At 36.1% G+C, this 21400-nt stretch overlaps 3 protein-coding genes and 1 non-coding gene across 6 annotated transcripts in view; 1 reads left to right on the plus strand and 3 right to left on the minus strand.

Moving 5' to 3' along the window:
* The first annotated feature begins 3189 nt into the window (after positions 1-3189).
* On the plus strand, positions 3190-12015 carry LOC112529301 (serine/threonine-protein kinase BSK7). 3 transcript variants are annotated; one of them, XM_025140517.1, is made up of 11 exons: positions 3192-3389; positions 4031-4249; positions 5091-5308; positions 6466-6601; positions 6695-6828; positions 6929-7034; positions 8427-8512; positions 9295-9483; positions 9577-9729; positions 9897-10010; positions 11485-12015. In XM_025140517.1, exons 2-11 carry the CDS (start codon positions 4171-4173, stop codon positions 11725-11727), a joined length of 1458 nt encoding a protein of 485 aa, XP_024996285.1. In that variant the 5' UTR covers positions 3192-3389; positions 4031-4170; the 3' UTR covers positions 11728-12015. The 3 variants fall into 3 exon arrangements, with proteins under 3 accessions (XP_024996284.1, XP_024996285.1, XP_024996286.1); XM_025140516.1 differs by having other exon boundaries at positions 3190-3389; positions 9295-9729; XM_025140518.1 differs by lacking the exons at positions 3192-3389; positions 4031-4249 and having other exon boundaries at positions 5259-5308; positions 6434-6601.
* Positions 12016-12895: 880 nt separating this feature from the next.
* On the minus strand, positions 12896-12967 carry TRNAC-GCA. Its single transcript has one exon. It is a non-coding gene; the product is annotated as a tRNA-Cys (tRNA).
* Positions 12968-13814: 847 nt separating this feature from the next.
* On the minus strand, positions 13815-17076 carry LOC112529564. Its single transcript, XM_025140886.1, has 3 exons — positions 16703-17076; positions 14852-14920; positions 13815-14231 (listed from the first exon to the last, which is right to left on the minus strand). Exons 1-3 carry the CDS (start codon positions 17012-17014, stop codon positions 13815-13817), a joined length of 798 nt encoding a protein of 265 aa, XP_024996654.1. The 5' UTR covers positions 17015-17076.
* A 1627-nt stretch (positions 17077-18703) lies between these two features.
* The window catches only part of LOC112529869, a 10803-nt gene continuing 8106 nt past the window's right edge, over positions 18704-21400 (minus strand). Inside the window, exon 3 of the mRNA XM_025141292.1 lies at positions 18704-19408. Coding sequence (XP_024997060.1) covers positions 18808-19408 — 601 coding nt within the window. The 3' untranslated portion in view covers positions 18704-18807. The remainder of the gene's footprint in view (positions 19409-21400) is intronic.

The raw sequence follows: 21400 nt of genomic DNA on the forward strand, positions 1-21400 counted from the left end.
AAACTTGGTTGGTGGAGTTATTTGATTGTTTATTAGTTTTTGAAGTTTTTATGTGTTGAATGTTAAACTTTGTAGCTTTACGTATCTTTGTTTGAACATTTGGATGTTTTCAGGTTTTATTACTTGCAACTAAAAACCTCTGAAACATCACGTGTGCTACCTAAAAACTCAGATAGTCAACCACAAGGGTGGTGCCTGATTGGGTTGAGCTTGAGCTCCAAACGTCAAAAGTGTCTGGAGGTTACAAGTTCGAATCCAAGTAGGAATAAAAATATCTTTGTGGCCATGGAGGTGCAAATGCGATGGGTGGTCATCTTAGGATTAGTCGGCTCACATAGCGGGTTAGATATTTAGGTTAATAAAAAAAAAACTCAAATAGTCACTCAAAATTTGAACATAATAGCATATTTTCATATATATAACTTGAAGTTGATACAAAACTTGTACCAACATGTACCTGCCGAAGTAAATTGGTATCAAATACAATTGGTTAATACATGACATAAGATGTTACCTACCAAATATAATTGGTTGACACACAATATTGAAAAAAACATACCAATTTTACATGGAATAAAAGGTTCCAACTTTATGCAACATCCAAGATTTCTTGAAACATCCCAAATACCATATAACATTTATACACAAACACACATATGATTTAACTAATTAATTAAAGGGTTGTTTACCAATTTTTTTGCAGGAACCTTTAGAACAAATGGAATGTAGATGAGTTTCTGATGCAAAAGTCGAAACACAACGCCCATACTCAAAGAGAATAGAGAATGAAAAACCGAGCATTATATAAACAAAAAGGTATAGAAAACGAGTAGAACTTGCAGCAACAGAGAAGAAGATCGATTACCGTTGCTTGAGAGTTGGCTGCTCGTTTGAACTCGTGAGCATCGCGAAGGGTCCATTTTCTTTTCTTTGTAGATTTATGAAATCGTACAACAAGAAGGAAGGACCGCATCTGTGATATTAGAAATCAAGAAGAGGAAGAAGAAATCGAAAGAAAAGATAAGAGAAAAGGGTGATACCTGTTTGAAGCAAGCAGAGAGAAATCAGCAGATCTAGGTTTTTAGATGGACGGGGTAAATAAGAAAACTATGCCGCTTACCATGGTAAGATTCATTTTTTTATCTGACGCCAGTAAGAGGACGGTTAGATATCGGTTAGCATCCTTGTTGATTTTTCTTTTAGTAAACACTTTTAGCTCTTACCCAAGTTAGCATCTCTTAATCAATAAGAGGTGGTAAGAGATTAGTAAACGGGGCATTAGTTACAATCATTTGTTAACCAAGTAAATAATGTTAATTTTATAGATTCAATATTTCTTTGATCAACGGTTATGGTTAAATTGTAGGTTATAAAATGATGAGAACGAAACGAAATTAATTTGAATTAAATGGGATTTGATGTTCATACACGAATTCCTGGTGAATTTGGGCAATAAAAATGACGAGGGTTCTACGAATGGTTTATTTCTTTTTATCTTTGTCGTATTAAGAGGTGGATAAAAATATTTCAAACGAGGGCACAAAATAATTCGCATAATATAAAATAAAACAAAATTTTAAAAAGCACGGTTTCATTAAAATGACAAACTTACCAAAAAAAGTAAAAGTGAACCAAAGAGATTCGTACTTGCAACCTGTAATACCACATGTAATGACACTACTGGTAGGTTACAACTGCTTTTCATTAATTTAGGGGAGCACACATCAAATTAAAGCTAACACCTTTAGTAATTGTAATGGCAAGACTCGTCAAATAGGTAATTTTAGCTTGAAATTTTTACAAAACTGATGTAGAATGAATGGGACAGAACAGAAGAGAAGATGGAGCGTTATCAGACCAAACCCATCTGCTCTAGATTTGACGACGGGTGTCCAATTTACTATTATAACATTTTTTTGGAAGGGCGTCTCAAAATATGCCTGGACTAATCATGGCAAATTGTGACTGCAAGAAATCAGCTTTGATAAACTCAGTAAACTCAATTGTTGTGTACCCCTGAAACAGAACCTTGGGGTAGATGCGATATTCCACTATCCCATAACCCTTGTGGTTTATTAATGCATGTTTCGCTTCATGTTTCTTGAAGCGAAACGGGGCAACGAACGACTTTTTGGTCATTTGGGCTCATTTTGGGCCTCAAAACAATGTATTATTTTTATCCTTTTTTTTAATTTTTGTTTTGGGCTTCTTCTTGTTAATCACTTGTTTTGTTTTGTTTGAAGTTCATCACTTCTTCTTTTTATTTTTGTTTTGGGCTAGTAAGCCCGTTTTGTTTGAAGTTCATCACGCTCAACGATTTTCATAATGATCGAGATTAGCGGATGAAAGCTATAAGAATAGATCTACAAGGGATTACTGTGGCTTTTACCACAACCTTTTCTACTCTGACGATGACTTTCGCAAAACATCTCAACGTAAAAAACGACAACAACGACAGAAGAGATGGGCAAGGTGATCGGGTTAGTAGTTCAAGTTCTGGAGCCAAAGAAGAGGAGGAAGTCGAATAACCACATCCTTGGCACACTGATCACGATTACCAGATGAAAGCTTATATTTCTTACTTTTATGAGATGATGGGTGTTGAAGAGTTTTTGGACTCGTAGATTGAAGTACTACTCCCGTCATCACAGCTGCCACCCCCACCCTCCCCTCAAACAAATATGGAGATTCCAATTGTTTAAGAGAATCCATTCCAAATACTACCCACCAAACGCGTGGTCAAATTCCATTTCAATTTCTTCAAAGTCAAATTCTTTTTATGAATCCAATTCCACCAAATTTCATTATGCAAACCAAACGCCCTCTTAAGGTATTAATTAGTATTAATCAAAGCCGGAGAATTCTTCTCTTTTTCTTGAGTTTATTGCCAATAAGCTTATTATGTTTCTAGGGTTCGACGCCTGTTAAGCCGCCGTGTTCACGACTGCGCCGAAAACAAGACATTGCAGTACGTGGGTATATATATCATCTTCCTTGTCAACTAACAATTTGATTTATCTCTTAACTTATCAGCTAATTTTACCAAACACGAGCTTATAAATAACATTTCTCCGTGTTGTTTATTTCAATTTACCAAGTAATTATGGAATTGGCTTTGGTTTACGGACTTGTCAAAACAATACAAATGAGAATGTTGTCGGTGGAAAGTTGAAATGAGTAATCGTGTGCACACTTGAATGCCAAAAGGGATCTTCATACACAATTATATCAAGATTTTCCCATTTCAACCCAACTTCTGTCTTCCTTTTCTTCATCTTTGATCCATCCATTCAACAAAAGAAAGAGAATCTTGGAAGACCCATTTCTCCCTTTGACCCAACTGGGTCCGAGAGAATCCACAGCCGCCGCTCATCTAATTTGAACCAAAGGTTCGAAAGATTTCTTGATGTTTACTCATATTTGGTTTTGATTCGATCCAATTTCTTGAACTTGGTGTTGTTTGATCGGAAGCTTTGAAGCTGTACTGACATGGGTTTCATCTTTGAAGCCCTAATTACAAGTTTCTTGTAGCTGATTACTGCTAATTACAAGGTTGTTTTTTGTTTAAATGTTGCATTCATCGATGAATAATGAAATTTGTAGATCAATCAAGTTAATGGATGCGAACCGATGTTGATTCGGAGGTTTTAAGTGGCAGAAACTTCTGGGTTTTGAATCTTTTTCGCCACTTCATTATCTAATTTCTGTAAATTTAGGAGCATTTTAGGAATTGGGTTCTTAAAGTTTGAAACCCTAATAAGATTCCTGTAATTGGTTACTGCTAATTTAAGGGTTTTCTTGATGGGCATGCTACATTTATGGATATCAATGGAGTTTATGGATGCATTTGTTGAGATTTTGCAAATTGGTGTTGTTTTGGAGAGTTCGAGTACGAAAAAAGCTTTGATTCTTGATAAATTTTGATATGTTAATTGTTGAATTTGTGTGTGTTCTTGATTGTTTTCGAATCTTGGAGGATTACAAGAACTGGGAGTTAACAGTTGGCTCATATTGCAATGCAAATTATTAGGTGTTTTTGATGTTTAATGGTGGGAAGAAGTGGAGTTTCCAAGTGTTTGAGAAGCTGGATTGACTGTTTCTGAAGCTTTGTTATCAAGAAAATTTTAAAGATTTCGAGTAGGCGTCAGCTGCTGACCGATATTTGAAATCATGGGGTGCGAGTTTTCTAGAATGTGTTCGTGTTGCGATACTGAACAAGATGGAGTGGTAGTCGGAGCTCGTCATGTGGGTATGTTATTGCTTAACCGTAACTAGCTTTTTTAATGGTATCTTGTATGCGTTCTTCGTTTTTGCACACTTTCCACAAGCTGGGGGTCTTCACGGAAACGGTCGCTCTACTCTTGAGGTAGAGGCTAGGTTTACATACATCTTAGGGCTTGTTAGTTAGCATTTTAATGAGCTTAATGGGACTCCCAACTCATTCGGTCAGCTATACGTGACTGTTTGGTAGTGGCTTAATGATATAGGAAGTGGCTTGTTCAGTAAGTTTCTAAGGGGGAGCTTTATGCAGAAAGCCAAAGCTTTTTCCAAACCAGCCCTTCCCAATTAAAAAACATGCTCATTTCATCTATAAAAAAACTTCCCAAACAAAAACCTCCCCAATTTATATAGACAGATTAATCCACACAGACAACTTTACTCATACAGAACTTAATGGAAAACTATCCAAACTGCCCCTAAGGACCTGTTTGTTAGCAGCTTAATGAGCTTAATGGGACTCGTAGCTTATTCGCTCAACTATACTGTCTATACATGAATGTTTGGTAGTGGCTTAATGATATAGAAAGTGGCTTATTCAGTAAGCTTATAGGGGGAGCTTTATGCAGAAAGCCAAGTTTTTATCCGTTATTCCCAACTAAAAACATGCTCATTCCATCTTATGAGAAAACCCTCCCAAACAAAAACCTTCCCAATCAATATAGACAAACTAATCCACACAGATAGCTTTATCCATACAGAACTTAATGGAAAACCAACACCTTTGGATGGGATATACTGGGCTCGTTCGGTTTGGTTTATATAAGAAAATGGCTTATTTTATGTGCTTATGATGATTGTTGGTTTTTCAGAAAACGAGCCGGGGGAGGCAAGCGATTTGCCTCTGTTTCGTGAATTCTCTGTTGAACAGCTTAGGACAGCGACATCTGGATTTGCAGTCGAGAATATTGTTTCTGAACACGGGGAGAAAGCCCCTAATGTGGTGTACAAAGGGAAGTTGGAAAACCAGAGGCGAATTGCCGTCAAACGGTTTAATAGAGCTGCTTGGCCTGATTCGAGGCAGTTTTTGGTAAATACATATATAAAGTTCTATTCCGCATGTTCTTATTCATAAAATTGTGTTGGCTACGGAGTTTGATTTAGGCTGTAGACATACAAATTTGTGACGGTGCGTTTGGTACACAAAGGTGTGCTTAAAGGACAAGATAGAATAGTTGTTCAGCGTTTGGTAAGACAAAGCTGGACAGGGCATAACAAACAAAATGACCAATTTACCCATAACGAGTTGTTTATATCTTTCATATCTTTTGATTAATTTATTTTTTTAATAAATTATAATAAAGTAAATATTTTTGTTACAAAATATATCATTAGAAAATTTTCATCAAGACGATTAAAGTGACACCAACATAAAAAGTTTATGTAGTTTCCAATTTTTATTTTATACATTTTCTATATTATTTTATTGTTACTAATATTTAATAAATTACATCAATTAACCAACATATAGAAACCATATAAAAACAATATTTTGGGGACGGTAAAGTGAGTTTAAAAAACATAAAATACAATAAATAAAATTGAAAGAATGAATAAAATATAAAGAGGGAGGTGTATTTGATGGTTTAGAAGAGAATTAAGGAATTATTTTGAGGTTATATTGGTAAAATATAGGTCTGTTTCACCTTGTTCTGGAGGTGGGGGTGGAACACGTCTGCTCCACGTGTTCCACTCTGTTCCATAAAAAAGTCTGGTCAAGCGTGGAACAGTGATCCTTGTTTTGTTATGTCATGTTCAGTGTACCAAACGCACCCAAAGAGGACTTGACGAGCGAGAGTGAGATAAGCGAGTGAATGAATTTTGGTAAGCTTTAGGGTTTTAAACTGACATGGTTAGTTTAGTAATTTACCAATTTTTTTGAACTATTGGGCTTGGCTTTTTGTTTCAAACCAACCATTGTACTGTGAAGATGTTGAATTAAGCAGTGCGGAGAATTGGTATTTTTGAGCTTTTACATTTCCGCAATTTGTCCAAAACCACCCGTTCTTGGAAACCATAACGTTCTTTTTCGCTTTTCCACAAGCACGATGGTTTTTCCGCATAAAGTGTGATCCCAAAGCGCGTATTTTGGTTACCTGAACTAGAATTGTGTATGGGTTTTTATTGGTTGAGCTCAAAGCGCGTATTTTTTCAGATAAATTCAACTTCCTTTATGTATTACGACAGGAAGAAGCAAAAACGGTTGGTCAACTCCGAAGCCCTCGATTAGCCAATTTGCTCGGTTGTTGTAGTGAAGGCGATGAAAGATTACTTGTTGCTGAATTTATGCCACACGAGACACTTGCAAAGCACCTATTTCATTGTAAGTTGGTAAACAAGATAACGTTTTCAATTGAATTAACGGGAGGGCATTCAAGTAAAAAAGCTTGGATCTTTTTTGCAATTCTTGAAACAGGGGAAACACAACCGATGAAATGGGCAATGCGATTACGGGTGGCTTTATATCTTGCGGAAGCTCTAGAATATTGTACAAGCAAAGGACGTGCTCTTTACCATGATCTTAACGCCTATCGAATAGTCTTCGGTGACGTATGTTTCCGCCTTTTCGTGTTGCTTTTGTGTGGTTGTCGGTTAATTTTCTTGATGATCGTAATTTTATGTATGTGGTTTTCGTTAAAACACGTTGCAGGATGCAAATCCAAGACTATCTTGCTTTGGGTTGATGAAGAATAGCAGGGACGGAAAGAGTTACAGCACAAACTTGGCGTTTACCCCTCCCGAGTATCTGAGAACTGGTATCGACTTTCTTAATCATGACATGTATAAACCAAACCAAAACAAACCAACCCAGTATATCCCACATAGAGGTAGGGGAGCGCCGGGGGGAGATGTAAGCATACCTTGCCACTACCCCTAAGGGTAGGGAGGCTAGGCATGGCAACGGGGCCGGGATGGGGCGGGTTTTGTAATCCCCAGCTCCAGCCCCGGCTTTTAGTAATGGCCCCCGGCCCGGTCTCGTTCCCCGGCGGGTACGGGGATTAACATCTCGTCCTTGGTCAAACCCCGGACTGATCCCAGTCAAACCCCATGAATAATATTCGTTAGTTTGAGTCTACTGGAGATCCCCGACCCCGGTTTGAGTAACATCCCCCGGCGCCGGCCCCGTCTCTGGTTTGAGTCTACTGGTCGGGTTCCCCATCAGGTCGGGGCAAAATCACCATCCTTAAGGGAGGCTATATCTCACACAGAGCTGAGGTCTAGGGGTAGGATGTACGCATACCTTGTCTCTACCCTAAGGGTGCGTTTAGTATCCAGGAGAGAACAGTTGTTCAGCGTTTGGTAGGACAAAATTGCACATGACGGAACAGATAAAACGATCAGTTTACCTCTAATGAGTTGTTTATTATTTTGATTAATTTGTATAATTTAATTATATTAGAATAAAATAAGTATTTTTATAATGAAATATATCATTAGAAAGTTTTCGTCAAGGTTATTAAAGTGACACCAAAATAAAAAATTCATGTAGTTTTTAATTTTAATTTTATACATTTTCTATATTATTTTCTATATTATTAATAGTTAATAAATTAACCAAAATGTAGAAACTGTATTAAAATAATATTTTGAGGACGGTAAAGTGAAAGTTTAAGAGCATAAATACAATAAATAAAATTTAAAGAATGAATAAAATGTAAAAAGGTGGCGTATTTGTTGTTTTAGAAGAGAATTATGTTTTATTTTGAGGTTAAATTGGTAAAATGTAAGTCTATTCCACCTTATTCGATGGGGTGGGGGTGGAGCACGTCTGTTCCACTTTGTTCCACATAAAAAGTTCTGCCAAACATGGAACAGTGATCCTTGTTCTGTATTGTTCAGTGTACCAAACGCACCCTAAATGATAAGAGTTTATAACTTGTATATGGATAACAAATTTCTTAGGTGAGAACATGATTTTTTTAGTTTCATCACACGTTCTACTTTTTGGGGCAGAGGACATGTCTGTGTACATCCGCCCTCTTCCCCCTCCAGGGGCCTGCCCGCCCGGAGACTGTATTTTTTTGAGTGGGATATACCGAGTTTGTTTGGTTTGGTTTGGTTTGGTTTGTAAAGAAACTAGCGTGATCTTGAATTCTTGATATATTTTTTCCTGTAACGGTTTATTTTTTCTTGAATCTTGTGTGTAGGGAGGGTAACACCGGAAAGTGTGATATATAGTTTCGGCACCCTTTTGCTTGATCTTTTAAGCGGGAAACACATTCCGCCTAGCCATGTATGTACCCTCACCCGTAATCTTTGAATATGTGTTTGTACCAAGCTGGCAACGTTTCACGTTAAATTACTTGCTCCTTCCATCCCAAAATAACTGCTGACAATGAAAAAGGCGCACAATCTTAGAAATGTGTAAATGTTACACTTATAGTTTAACTCAATGACCACTATACCCTTAATAGTAGAGGGAGTAATGAATTTCTCAATCTAATATTTAAAGGGTAGAATTGGAAAGTATGCACTTAATTTGAAAGTGGACACTTATTTTGCTCCCTCCCAAAATAACTATTCAGAATGGAAAAGGCGCACAGTTTTAGAAATGTGTAAATATCACATTTTTAGTTAACTCAATGACCATTATACCCTTAATATTAATGGGATTAATGAATTTCTGAATCTAATAATTAAGGGTGGAATTGAAAAGTATGCACTTACTTCGAAAGTGGACACTTATTTTGCTCCCTCCGTCCCAAAATAACTGCTCACAATGAAAAAGGCTCACGATTTTAGAAATGTGTAAATATTACACTTTTAGTTAACTAAATGACCATTATACCCTTAATACTAAAGGGAGTGATTAATTCCTCGATATAATACTTAAGGGTAGAATTGGAAAGTATGCACTTTGAAACTGGACACTTATTTTGAAACGGAGAGAGTATATGTGATTCGAACATCTTTACAAATTATTGACGGGATTGTTCTTTGTCAACAAGATCCTTTCTCGTTTTGAATTGTTGAAGGGCGTTTTGGACGTTAACTAATACTATTTTAATTCATCAGGCCCTTGATCTTATAAGAGACCGGAATCTTCAAATGCTTACGGACTCATGCTTGGAAGGTCAATTCTCTAACGATGACGGAACCGAATTAGTACGCTTAGCTTCAAGATGTTTGCAATACGAGCCACGTGAACGACCAAATCCAAGGTCATTGGTTACCGCTTTAATTCCGTTACAGAAGGAAACCGAGGTAATGCATGCCCATTTCGATAAGTTTAATGGTCTACAAAGAACGCATGTAAAACCGACGTTTTATTTACATTATTATGTAATAATAATGCAGGTGCCTTCTCATGTATTAATGGGCATTCCACAAGGTGGCTCGGCTATGCCTTTAACCCCACTCGGAGAAGCCTGCTTAAGAAGGGATTTGACGTTTATACACGAAATCTTGGAGAAGTTGGGGTACAAAGATGACGAGGGTGCGGCAACTGAGGTTTGTTTTATGATTTTTTTGTGGTATTCAGAGACGGATACAAAAAAAAAATCCAAGCGGGGGCGTAAAATATTTAGCAACCGTATATTTCCTTGAAACTACAATAATAACACAAGTTTCTCTTGGTAGAGTTGCTCATGATGGTTGATCGTTTTAATGGCTTGCAGCTCTCGTTCCAGATGTGGACTAATCAAATACAGGACACGTTGAACTCTAAGAAGAAAGGGGACTCGGCATTTCGCCATAAAGATTTCAAAGCCGCGATAGACTTCTATACACAGGTTTCTTGGTCTCTTTTAGAAGTTAATCCTTTTAGAATCTTTAGGTATATTCATCGTGAATAGTTCATTTGAGAACTGTGAGAACCAACTATTCATTTGGGTATATTTATTGTGAATAAATCATGCATAGTTGATTCTCACGGATCTCGAAATATTTACGGTTGCTAAATGGACTTTCCTCAAGTAGGATAATGCTTCTTTTATCCCATTAAACATGCGACATCGGAGCGATTTTTTTTGATTGTTAGTCAAATGTCTATAATACCCTAACAAAATAGGGGAATCTTGTGGATCAAAAATACCACCTTTAGTATTTCTAATGTTAAGGATGGGCAAATAGGTAATTTTCTCCCGAAATTTTGTCAAATGAGAAACATTCACTGGGCTTGTGTGGACCTGTGTCTTGGGTTGGCTTGATAGACTTGCTTTATGGAGTTGTGCAAATTGAAAAAACCATTTAAATGAATTACGAAAATACCCTTTTTATATAAATTTACGATGATGAATATACCTAAATATTCATGAACATTAATCTTCATGAATATCATGCATTTTCATCATTCATGATATTCATCGTGAATATTTGGTTTGCATGGTTCTCAAATGAACCTACTCCTAGCCTTATCTTACACATGTTACACACACACACACATATAGGGTCAGGTTCAGGGAAAAATCGCAAAAAATTAAAAAACTAACACCCTAGTAAACATTCATCGTATGCACATGTGCATACAAGTAACTTGTAAATAATTTTTCCAGTTATGCGCACATGCATAGAAACCAAGAAACGTTTTCACTTACTTGTATACATATGTGTATACAATACAGATGAACGGTTTAGGGTGTTTTCAGTTTTTCATCCTCTCTCTCTCCCTAATATATATATACACACTCACACATGTGTATGTGTGTTGGGTTCTGATGAGAATGAAAGTTATGGTGAGAAGGTTAAGAAGAGACCTCCACCTTGTATCAATCCTAATTGAAGAGAAGCAGTAGATCAATTCTCTTACAAAGCGCAATTCATGTGTTGTTTTGGGATTAAAAGTGATCAAGGGTCCAAATCCCTTCTTACACTTCTCATCTTCACTTCTATTCTCACACGATCCTTCATCTCTCTCTCTCTCTCTCTCTCTCTGTATATATATATATATATATATCATATGGCGAAGGATCATGTGAAAAGGAGAGTTAAGGTGAGAAGCGTAAGAAGAGATCTGGACCCTTGATCACTTTTAAGTTTTAATTTCTTGCCTACCCATGAATTGCGCTTATCACGGGAATTGATCAAGTGCATCTCATCCTAATGTGTATCCAAGGGCGGGGATCTTTCTTACGTTTCTCACCTTAACTCTTCTTCTCACTTGAACCCAACCCTATATATATATATATACACGGACACATTCAATAAAATATCTCGTCTTTCCCTTCAGTTCATTTTCTAAAACCATATGCATTTTCTTGGATGCAGTTTATAGAAGTCGGAACCATGGTATCTCCAACAGTCTTTGCACGCCGAAGTTTGTCACATCTCATGAACGAAACGCCGCAAGAAGCGCTCAACGATGCCGTTCAAGCACAAGTTATATCCCCGATTTGGCATATTGCGTCCTACTTACAAGCTGCTGCTCTATTTGCATTGGGGAGGGAAAACGAAGCACAAATCGCACTCAGAGAAGGCTCGGTTCTTGAAGAGAAACAGAACGCTTCTTGATCGTAAGTTTAGACGCATATATATTGATGGAATACCAAAAAACGACACCGAAAACCAGATCTGCAGAAAAACTGGAGTTTTATTGATGGTGAAAGAAGATGAAAACTTGAAAAGGATTTGATTTGTTTAATTTATGAAGCATTCTTTGGAATACTTTTTTTTTGGTGAAATTGGTTTGTTTTACTTAGGGGTGGTGTAATGACTAATGACATGTTTACCCTTGTTTAGAGGGAAAGTAATGACCTTTTTAATTATGTTAATACAAAATATTTGGTGGATATTTATTTTGATGGAGGACTAAAATGTCAATTTACATTGCCTTTTCTACATTTGGAGTTTTTACTGGCTTTTGGTTGATGTTTCTTATATTTTCTAATATCTGAAAGTACTCCTCAAAGTTTTGTGGGTACATCTTTTATACCTCACAAACAATTCTACTTACGAAAATAAGTTGAGTGGGGGCATGGAACCCTGCTAAAGGCTTAATAGGTTTGCATATGCTAAGATGTCCCCTCCAACAGAGTCTAGACAAACATATATTGTTCCAACAGCTAAAATATCATGAGACATTATTAAATTGAATTATCAAATAATTGTTAACAATCTACAACAATTAGATTGATATAATAATCAAAATAAAAACAAGAATCACAATTAATTTTAAAGTGTATTACAGTTTTGGTCCTTGTTAGTTTACTCCAAAACTGATTTGTCCGTCTTAATTGTTGCTAACTGATGATGTTAAGGGGTTGTTTGACAATTGCTGTATGATTTGGTGCAGAATGATTAAGTGGTCAGAATGATTAAGAGACTCTCATGATATAGTGCAAAATGAAATATAATTGTTTGGTAATTGTGTACAATGAAATTAGGGCTCTTAATGGTTAAGGAAGATTCAAGATACAAAATCATTCAGAGGGTTTTAGAACCATTAAGAGGCAGATTTTTTTTTTTACCAAACAAGATTTACCTCTTAACGGTTCGGGGGCTAACTCTTAATAGACCACAGGGTTATGGGGATCTTAAATGTTATGAATTTGAAAAGTTGGAAAAGATCAATGTAGATAGTTTGTTTTAAAGACCAAATCCAAAATTTGAATAAACCACAGGGTTCACTAGTGTAATTCACTCAAACTTATAAATAGAATATAGAAAGAAAAAATAAAGAAGGGCCCAACCGGGTTCGAACCGGTGACCTCTTGATCTGCAGTCAAATGCTCTACCACTGAGCTATAAACCCTTTCTTGTCGGTGATTAGCTTTCGTCATTTTTTAATACCGAATAAAATAATAATATTTTAAATTAAAATGCCACGTGTCACCTTAATTATATTTTTATTAATTTAAAAATAACTATTTTTATATATAATATTTATTTATAAACAAAATGTCATTTAAGGTTTGTTTTAATATTTTATATTAAATAGATATTCGTGATAATTTTACTTGTGGTAATGATTTATTTGTTATGATTTAGAATATAATAATTTTATAGATAATTTATATAAGCAAAATTAATGAAAATAGCCATTTTTATCGGTCGGTCCCGGTTCCATCGAAAATATTAAGATCCAATTAAAGGTATTTGTAAGTTGTAACGCTTTACCTGGTACCGGGTTGGGTCCAAACCGGTCCTATATTAAAAAAAACATTATATATATATTTAAAAATTTCTTTTTGATAAATTTTAAAAATACTTTAATGTTATTCTAATACATTTTAAAATATCTAATTAGGTCAATCAAATATACTTAAAAAAATACATTTTATTATAGTTTTATAATTGGTTTTCAATCAAATACACTTACCTATAACCGGTCCCGGACCGGGTTGGTCCTAAGTCGATCCCGGACCAGACCAGACCCATTTACCCATCTCTAGCTGGAACTTGCCTGATTGGTGTCATATAGGAATATGCAAAAAGTGATCTTTTGTCCATTCAAATTCCAAGACTTCCTTTTCTAGCAAAGTTTCCACAAGAGTCAAATACCATACCCTATAAATCAGATCAAACTAAACCAACCCAAGTGAATACTACTATATGTTAATGCAATTTCATTGTTAAAAGTAATTTTCGACTTACTGGATTCAGACGGTCTTTCGGGACGACATTGCTTCCTTAGCTCCTGATCTGATCTCTTCTTCCCAATCCGGGATTCGGGTAACTGTTTTCTGAACAAGCACATCGATTTCACGTTTCCTGAAGTCTTCATAATCATTGTCCAGTAACTCGGAGAGTTTCTTAGATTTCGCATCGTAGATCTTTCGAACTATAAAACCGGGATGTTCCTTAGAACTCGGGATCTTTTTGTTTGGTGGAATAAAGTGCACCCGACACTTGTGCATAACATTATCAGCTCGGAACTCGCTCTTATTGAAACTATAGAACAGTTCCCGTGCTTCACTGGATTCCCAAGTTCCACCGGGTTCCTTTTCTGCCATATGAGGCCAATAAAACCTGCGTCCAGTCACGGTAACGAACCCATCTTCCGTTGCAGTAATGTCCTGCATACAGAATGAAATAACTGCTTTATAACAGAGAATATCAGTAAAATACTAAAATAAATGGGATTTGACGGTGTAATAAATGTTCAATTCTTCCTATTCTGTACCCATTTTATCTGATAAGCGGGTTTTCAGCCTGTGTGGAATCGGTTGATTTTCATGTGGAATTTTTGTTTTTGTAATAAAACTTGACAACTAGGTAAATAACAGTTACAAGATCTACCGCCAACCGGTCAAAATGGGTAGGAAACATACATGTATGTTTGTTCTATTAAATAGAAACTAACGCAAACTTTGTCGCATTTTAGACTTGCAACTAATGTCCAAAGTCAAATATCTGGTCTATTTTGCAGCGATTCGCGATAAAAGTAGATTTTCAGGTAGGGTCAGATTCAGTTGCGAACTAACTTCCTTTGTGAGCCAGTGGAGAGACAAGGGTGTCCCACGTGTCCCAGACATTCATGGGATATTCATCATGAATAGTGTATCATTCATAATGAATGTTGTAAAAAATTCACGTTCATTATTCATAAACGGACAAGGGAAACCAGGTTTGCAACTGAACTTTCCTCTTTCCAGGTAATTTTCATGTACAGAAAGAGTTGGAGAAAGTGAAATACCCTAATTATGGCAACAGAGGGCCTCAAGTTCATGCTATATTCTTCAGGACTTACAAGCACAGTATCCTCCTGCACGTTCAAAGAATAAATAATACTTTGCTCACTGAAACAATTATACTGCACTTAATAGATCTGTACAAAAATGCTTTCGTGCAACAAAAAGAAAAGCCGACTAAACAAGAATACGTGGAACCTTATTCGATGACTCTCTAAAAGTGTCCTTTAGGGGGGGGGGGAGAGAGAGAGAGAGGGGTTCCAACATATAAGGAGAAGAAATGGTACAACTCGATATGGGACTCCAACATGCCCCCTCCAACAGGGACTAGACGGTCAAAGACTATCTGAGAGTGTCTAGTCCCTAAAGTGGTAGACATTGGTTTTGATATCATGTGAGTATATATGGAATACCGTTAGATTATTCTCCAAAAGATCCCTTGAAGAGCAGAGGAAGTTCCAACATTAAGGAAGAGAAATGGTACAAATCTAGCTGACGTGGGACCCCAACAACAAAACGTTCCTAAAAGACTTTGATCCACAAATCCTTGATGGTTTATATTACATTTATGAATCTGATACAACCATTAGAGCATAAGAGATATACAAGTATAGGAGTATAACAGATATAGTTTCGGGATACCGTAAGATATCCAACTTTTGATGCAAAACCTTTTTCATGGGCCAGAGTTTCCCTAGAAATAGCCTCTCTATCCATTGGAAAAGAACTGTGTACATCTTACCCTTTTGCAGCCCTTATTTTCGTGTAAGATTTACTCAAATTCGTTTGGTTAGGTTAAGAATTGGGTGTCACCGTTTCATAGAAGAGTGTCTTAGACCATCTCCAACGCGGACACCAAATCTTACACCAAATACCAAATTTGCCGCCAAAAGATAACACCTCAAACTCCAATCACACTCTAAAAACACCAAATTTTTGGGCCACATGAAAATGATCACCAAATCCGTGGGCCTAGGGGTTTTCCGGTTGAAAATCTACACGCCATTATTGCCATGCAATTTGAAGAACCGGCAAAAATACCAGATTTTGGTGGTCGGTTGGAAAGGAATCACCGGCAAAATTGAAGTTTTGCCGGATGGTTGGAGATGCTCTAAGGGACACCAAATTTGGTGTAACCTTTTTCATTTACAACAAATTTTACACCTAGAATCTTCATAAACAGCTGATTGGAATGATTCTTCACTGGCAAATGCAATTATGTGGCCATTCGGATAGGCCAGGAGTTATATTTTTTTACTTCTCTGCTTTTTGTGTGTGATGAACCATAAACAAAGCAACATAAAATTTTCAGATCATAATTATACTTTTATGTGCTATCAACAACAATGTAGTACCAGATCCGCAAAGGCAACAAAAAAGCAAGAAAGCAATCAGCAGATCAGAGAATAAGCAGATAATTTCATGAAGAAAAAACGAAGCAAAAGCATATTCACAAAGCTATTGGACAGCAATTTTCTCTGATATTAATAGATCACCGGGAAACGATCATCAGAGAAATATATAATCGCATCTGCAAGTTATTGCACCAGATCAGCAAGATTATTGCATTTGAGAGCAGTTCAGGTCATAATATTACTAGAAATTCGAAATAAATGCTTCATATTCCATTTTTCCTGTAGAGAGATACAATTTTGCCCTCAAAATCGCAGGTTCCATTTTGTTGTGGCTTCGATTTTCATATGAAATCTTCTAACTAACACATTGATCTCTGTAACAAAAAGTAGCAAACTGGTGAAGTAGAAACACGAACTACACCAATAGTTCAAATAGAAAATCAAGGTTTTCAGTTTATGAAATCAAATAGGGCAAATCATAAACAAATAATAATGACTCACCAGTTCGTAAGAAATGCCATCAGCTTCGAACCCTTTGAAATGATTCCTTCTCGATTTTCCTTTCCACGAAACCCTAACAACATTTCCAATTGGCTTCGCGTCGTCTCCAACTTCTTCATTGTCATCTTCGTCTTCTTCCTCGTCGTTGTTCAGTGGCGATGAAGCTTGGTCCCCTTCTTTTTCTTCATCTTCTTCATCGTAAACGATCATTTTCCTTTTCCTCCTCCATTCCCTAGCTTCGTCCGTCGTTGGTGGTGGTGATGGTGGAGGGTTGGCGTCGTCGGAGGAGGACAGAGACCGTCTGTCGCTCATCTTCTCCAGGTGAGAGCTTAATGGTGGGAAGTCGCTTCACGGCTTCTCGCTATTTGAAATTTAGTTTTACAAATTTCGTTATTTCTTTTAATATTTTAATAAGTTTATTATCTTCCTACCTTATCAAAGGTAATAAAAACAATTTTTAATGCATAAAGTATTATATATTTATGTACAAAGTTTTAAATCTATCTTATAAAGCAGATTTATCAAAAGTTTTAAAAATAATTTTTAATGCATAAAGTACTATACATTTATGCACAAAGTCGTACAAGTCTTAAAAATAACTCATAATACATTAAGTACTATTGCTTTATGCATTCAATCTTAAAATATATTAACATACAATTAAAATGACATATAGTACAAGTTATCAATGCACATTATTATTTTTTCTTTTCATGTTCCTGAGATACTTTTTGACACCTTTCACTCATGTCTTCATCTTCTCATACCTCTATGTCTTCTCCCCATCCCCCAATGTGAGATTCAAACTGATATTCACCATGAGTTATTAAAAGTTCCCTCAGTCAATTGTTCTAGAACTCTCGATCTCTTGATTATTTGCTCTTGGTGTAAATCGAATACATTTGTGGAGTCGTTTAAACATGCTGGATTTTAAATATATTGGATTTTAAACTGTCATATAACTTTTTTCATCGATAAAATGTAATCGAAACTCTGATCTTATTTATTCAAATTGTATTAATATGTAAAGACCAAGTGTAACTTATATCATCGTTAAATATTCTCTAATAAAATCAGTGAAACTTTAAAATCGTTAAAATTCACGGCTCCTACCGCATTGCACGGATACACAACTAATAATTTTTTAATTATAATTCTTATTAATATTAATTGTTATGTATTATTGTTAATTATAAATAAACATTAAATATTAATAACTATTCATTATTAATAAATAATAATTAATATAAAATTTTAATTTAATTATTAATTAATTTTAATTATATATTATATACTAAAAAATTATTTATTAATTATTTACTTCAACAACTTTACTAAAATGTATATTAAAATAAATTAAGGTAAAAAAATTCTAATTTGAAAAAGAAAATCTCTAAAACTTAATATAGATGAGAGATAAGTTATTTTAATTGTTTCCACCAACGAGGTTTATAAAGTTTTTTAAAAATATATCTGGATAATAAATTTATGAAATATTTTAATAACATAATTAATACTGAAATTGTTAAAATAAAATAACTGTTGAAGTTAGATGTAATTTGTTTGGATTTTTGACTTTTGATACTGTATTTTAGAAGAAAAAAAAATATAACATAATTGTTGAAGAAAAAACCTTCATTAAGAAACCATGGTGAGGTTCAAATCAGACCAAATAAGAGAACATGAAAATGATCAAATCACATGCGATTTTACACTACAATCACATATGATTCCACACAACTTTGACCCACACGCTTTTGCATTGTGTTCGCATGTGATTTCAATGCCAAATCACGTATAGTTTAACGGTTCTCATATTTTCTTATTTTGATAATGTTCTCGTTGTATGGATAAAATTGTCTATGTACATTGTAAATGTTTTTATTCATGAAAGGCTTTACCATAAGCAAAAGAAGCATGTTTTTTAATTGGGCGTGACATGTTTGGAAGAAAAAAAAAACTTGGTTCTCGACATAAAACTCCCCCTGAAAACTAACTGAATAAGCTACTTTCGATATCATTAAGCCACTACCAAACAATTTTGTATTGTTGACTGAATAAGCAGTGAGTCTCATTAAGCTCATTAAGCTACTAACAAACATACCTTAAATTCCTATAGAAAATGGAACTGTTAAGTTCATCAACCTTTTGTTATTATCGTTACTCTCCGCGATCTCCTTCAAACTACTCCACGATTTTCTCCGCCGTCTATTAGACGTGTTCACCGACTTCTCCGTCACACTTTCCAATGCCGTCGTTTTCTTAGCCCCTGATCGATTCCTCTTCTTCATCTTCGACTCCAGCAAAGTCATCGTGTTCAACGGGGTACCCGGACCAGATGCAGCTGGATCATCTTTAACCTCCGCAATGCCCATTTTACCCCTGGGGTCATCTCCCGTGGACCCCAACGAAGCGGTTACAGTGTTTGCAACAACGTTATTTTTAGTCCTATCGAAAAAAGAAACCGTCTTACGGGTTTTCTGATTGGTTGAGCTTGCAGGCTCGGGGACTCTTTTATGTGCCTTTGGTGGGCATGTATTTCTCGGGGTTCCTCTTTTGATATTTCGTTGTGAGCAAAAATGGCAGGTGTAGACGATGTTGTTTCGAGGATAATGCTTAGATTTCTTGCCTTTGTGTCGAGCATTTGTCTTGTTTGTCTCGATTCGAACAGTGCAGTTGTGGCCAGGATGAAGTATAGATTCACATCTGCACAAGAATCGGATGGTTATCGAAAAGGGTGTAAAACAATTCGAGCTATTTTAACAAGAGCTCGAGCTTAATAATTCTCGAACACAAAATAGAACTCCTTCAATTTAACGAGCCAAGTTTCATAACCCTAATGTTCGACTCGGCTCGTTCGAAAACTTAAATTAAATTTTTCGAGTCGAGACGAGTCATTCGAGCATACACTTTTTCAGGCCGAACATTCTCATATATTCATTAATCATACAACAAAAATATAGAAATTATCGAGCTCAAGCCGATAAACGAGTTAAACGATCACGAAGTTCGAACCCATAAACGAGCATCGAGCTTGAGCTCGATAACTCAAAAAATATTCGAGCTCGAGCTCGAGCCTGGTATTAATTTTTCAAGCTCAACTCAATTAACCTACTACTCGACTCGACTCGACTCGGCTCATTTACACCACTAGTTATTGGATGGTGCATATTTCCTTATACAAATACCAACATGTTTTTGTAAGTTTCTTATTTGAATGCATCTGTCACAAAATAAGTGTCCACAACTCTATTTTAGTTTGTCCCAAATAAAAGTGTCAGCATTCAAAAGTAACTGTCTACTTTCTAATTCTACTTCTAATTATGAGGTGGAGAAGTTCATTACTGCCCTCTATTATTAAGATTATTTGATTAAAAAATGTAATAATCACATATTTCTAAAACTGTGTCTTTTTTATATTGGACGTTTATTTTGGGTTGGAAGGAGTAGATCTTTGTCGTGTAGGGATTGTAGCTAGTGTGGATGGGAAGTCGGGAGTTCAGAAACTAAGAGGTTGTCTACTAAACGCTTACCCAGTAAGCACTTACCAAGTCACTTACCTTACCAAATGAACATGGCAAGTACAAAAAATCTTACCTGGTAGTAGCAATGGCAATGATTGAAGGGCTGTTTGGCAGTTGCTGAATGATTTAATACAAAATAGTTAAGAGGTCAGAATGGTTAAGTACAGAATGAAATAAGGTTGTTTGGTAATTGTTCTCTGAATGACAACAAATTACCATTTTAACCCTTAACAAATTTCAGAATTTTCCCCAACCAACTCGTTGTTGCCCAAATTTGGCTACTCAATAGTTACCATTGACTGCTTCTTCATGATAATGGAACTGCATATGAACATAAAATCATATCTGGGTGTGCTTTTCTTATCACAGTTCTTAACCCTCGATTTTATTTTTGGGTTGTATGATTTGATTTTGATTTCAATACAGAAGAGACTTTTTGTGGTTTTGATTTAGGGTTTCACTCACTTTTGGATTTGGGTTATGTTTTTCCTGGATGAGACGTTACCGATTTCGTTGATGGGATCTAAGGATTGTCGCCGTMGGGAAGGAGATGTTATRGGATCTACCGATTTCGWCGCGCCGATGCCATTGCCRACTGTTAAAGAAATGGAGGTCAAAACAGAGGCGGGCCTAGGCGCCGATGCCATTCCAGAGATGGTGAAGACGATGATGGTCAAAATAGAGAGATTCTGGTGAAGGCGATGAAGGCGACGAAAAATGGAAAGGAACGGTAGAGAGAGTAGAGTAGATAGGGGCTGTTTGTCGGCCGGTTGTTGCCGGTGACAGAAAATGGCAATGAACAGGGGAGTGGGAAGGAGCAGTGGGTAGAGCCATTGATGTGTGTTGTTGTGGAGGGCAAGATGATGGGTTGATTCGTAAGTCTGCATCTGAGTGTATTTTGGTAGATTGAGGAGATGGAGATGAAGAAGATGATCTGAGGAAGATTACCAGAAGAAAAAGCAGGAGGAAGAAGGTGCGTGAAGAGAGGGGTTGGGAAAAAGGGGTGGGAAGGGTAAACTTGGGAAAATAGAAGTCTGAATGGTTTAGTGACCCATTGGATGCAAAATGGTTAAGAGGGTTGATAGAGAATAGAAATAGCAATTTGGAATTCACACAGAAAATATACTATGGAAGGAGGTTATTAGATTGAAATTGGAAAGAAAAGAGAAGAACA

The sequence above is a fragment of the Cynara cardunculus genome (genome assembly GCF_001531365.2).
Source record: "Cynara cardunculus var. scolymus isolate 2C chromosome LG 16, CcrdV1, whole genome shotgun sequence".
NCBI lineage: Eukaryota > Viridiplantae > Streptophyta > Magnoliopsida > Asterales > Asteraceae > Cynara > Cynara cardunculus.

What these genes read in the sequence shown, in the direction of transcription:
- LOC112529301 (XM_025140516.1), top strand. Translation starts at nt 4,171, where the DNA reads ATGGGGTGCGAGTTTTCTAGAATGTGTTCGTGTTGCGATACTGAACAA. An exon ending in TGCAAAGCACCTATTTCATT is followed by an intron (nt 6,602 to 6,694) that starts GTAAGTTGGTAA and finishes TTCTTGAAACAG; the next exon opens with GGGAAACACAACCGATGAAA. An exon ending in AACACATTCCGCCTAGCCAT is followed by an intron (nt 8,513 to 9,294) that starts GTATGTACCCTC and finishes TTAATTCATCAG; the next exon opens with GCCCTTGATCTTATAAGAGA.
- LOC112529564 (XM_025140886.1), bottom strand. Translation starts at nt 17,014, where the DNA reads ATGAGCGACAGACGGTCTCTGTCCTCCTCCGACGACGCCAACCCTCCA. An exon ending in ATGGCATTTCTTACGAACTG is followed by an intron (nt 14,921 to 16,702) that starts GTGAGTCATTAT and finishes TTGAACGTGCAG; the next exon opens with GAGGATACTGTGCTTGTAAG. An exon ending in CCTCTGTTGCCATAATTAGG is followed by an intron (nt 14,232 to 14,851) that starts GTATTTCACTTT and finishes TTCTGTATGCAG; the next exon opens with GACATTACTGCAACGGAAGA.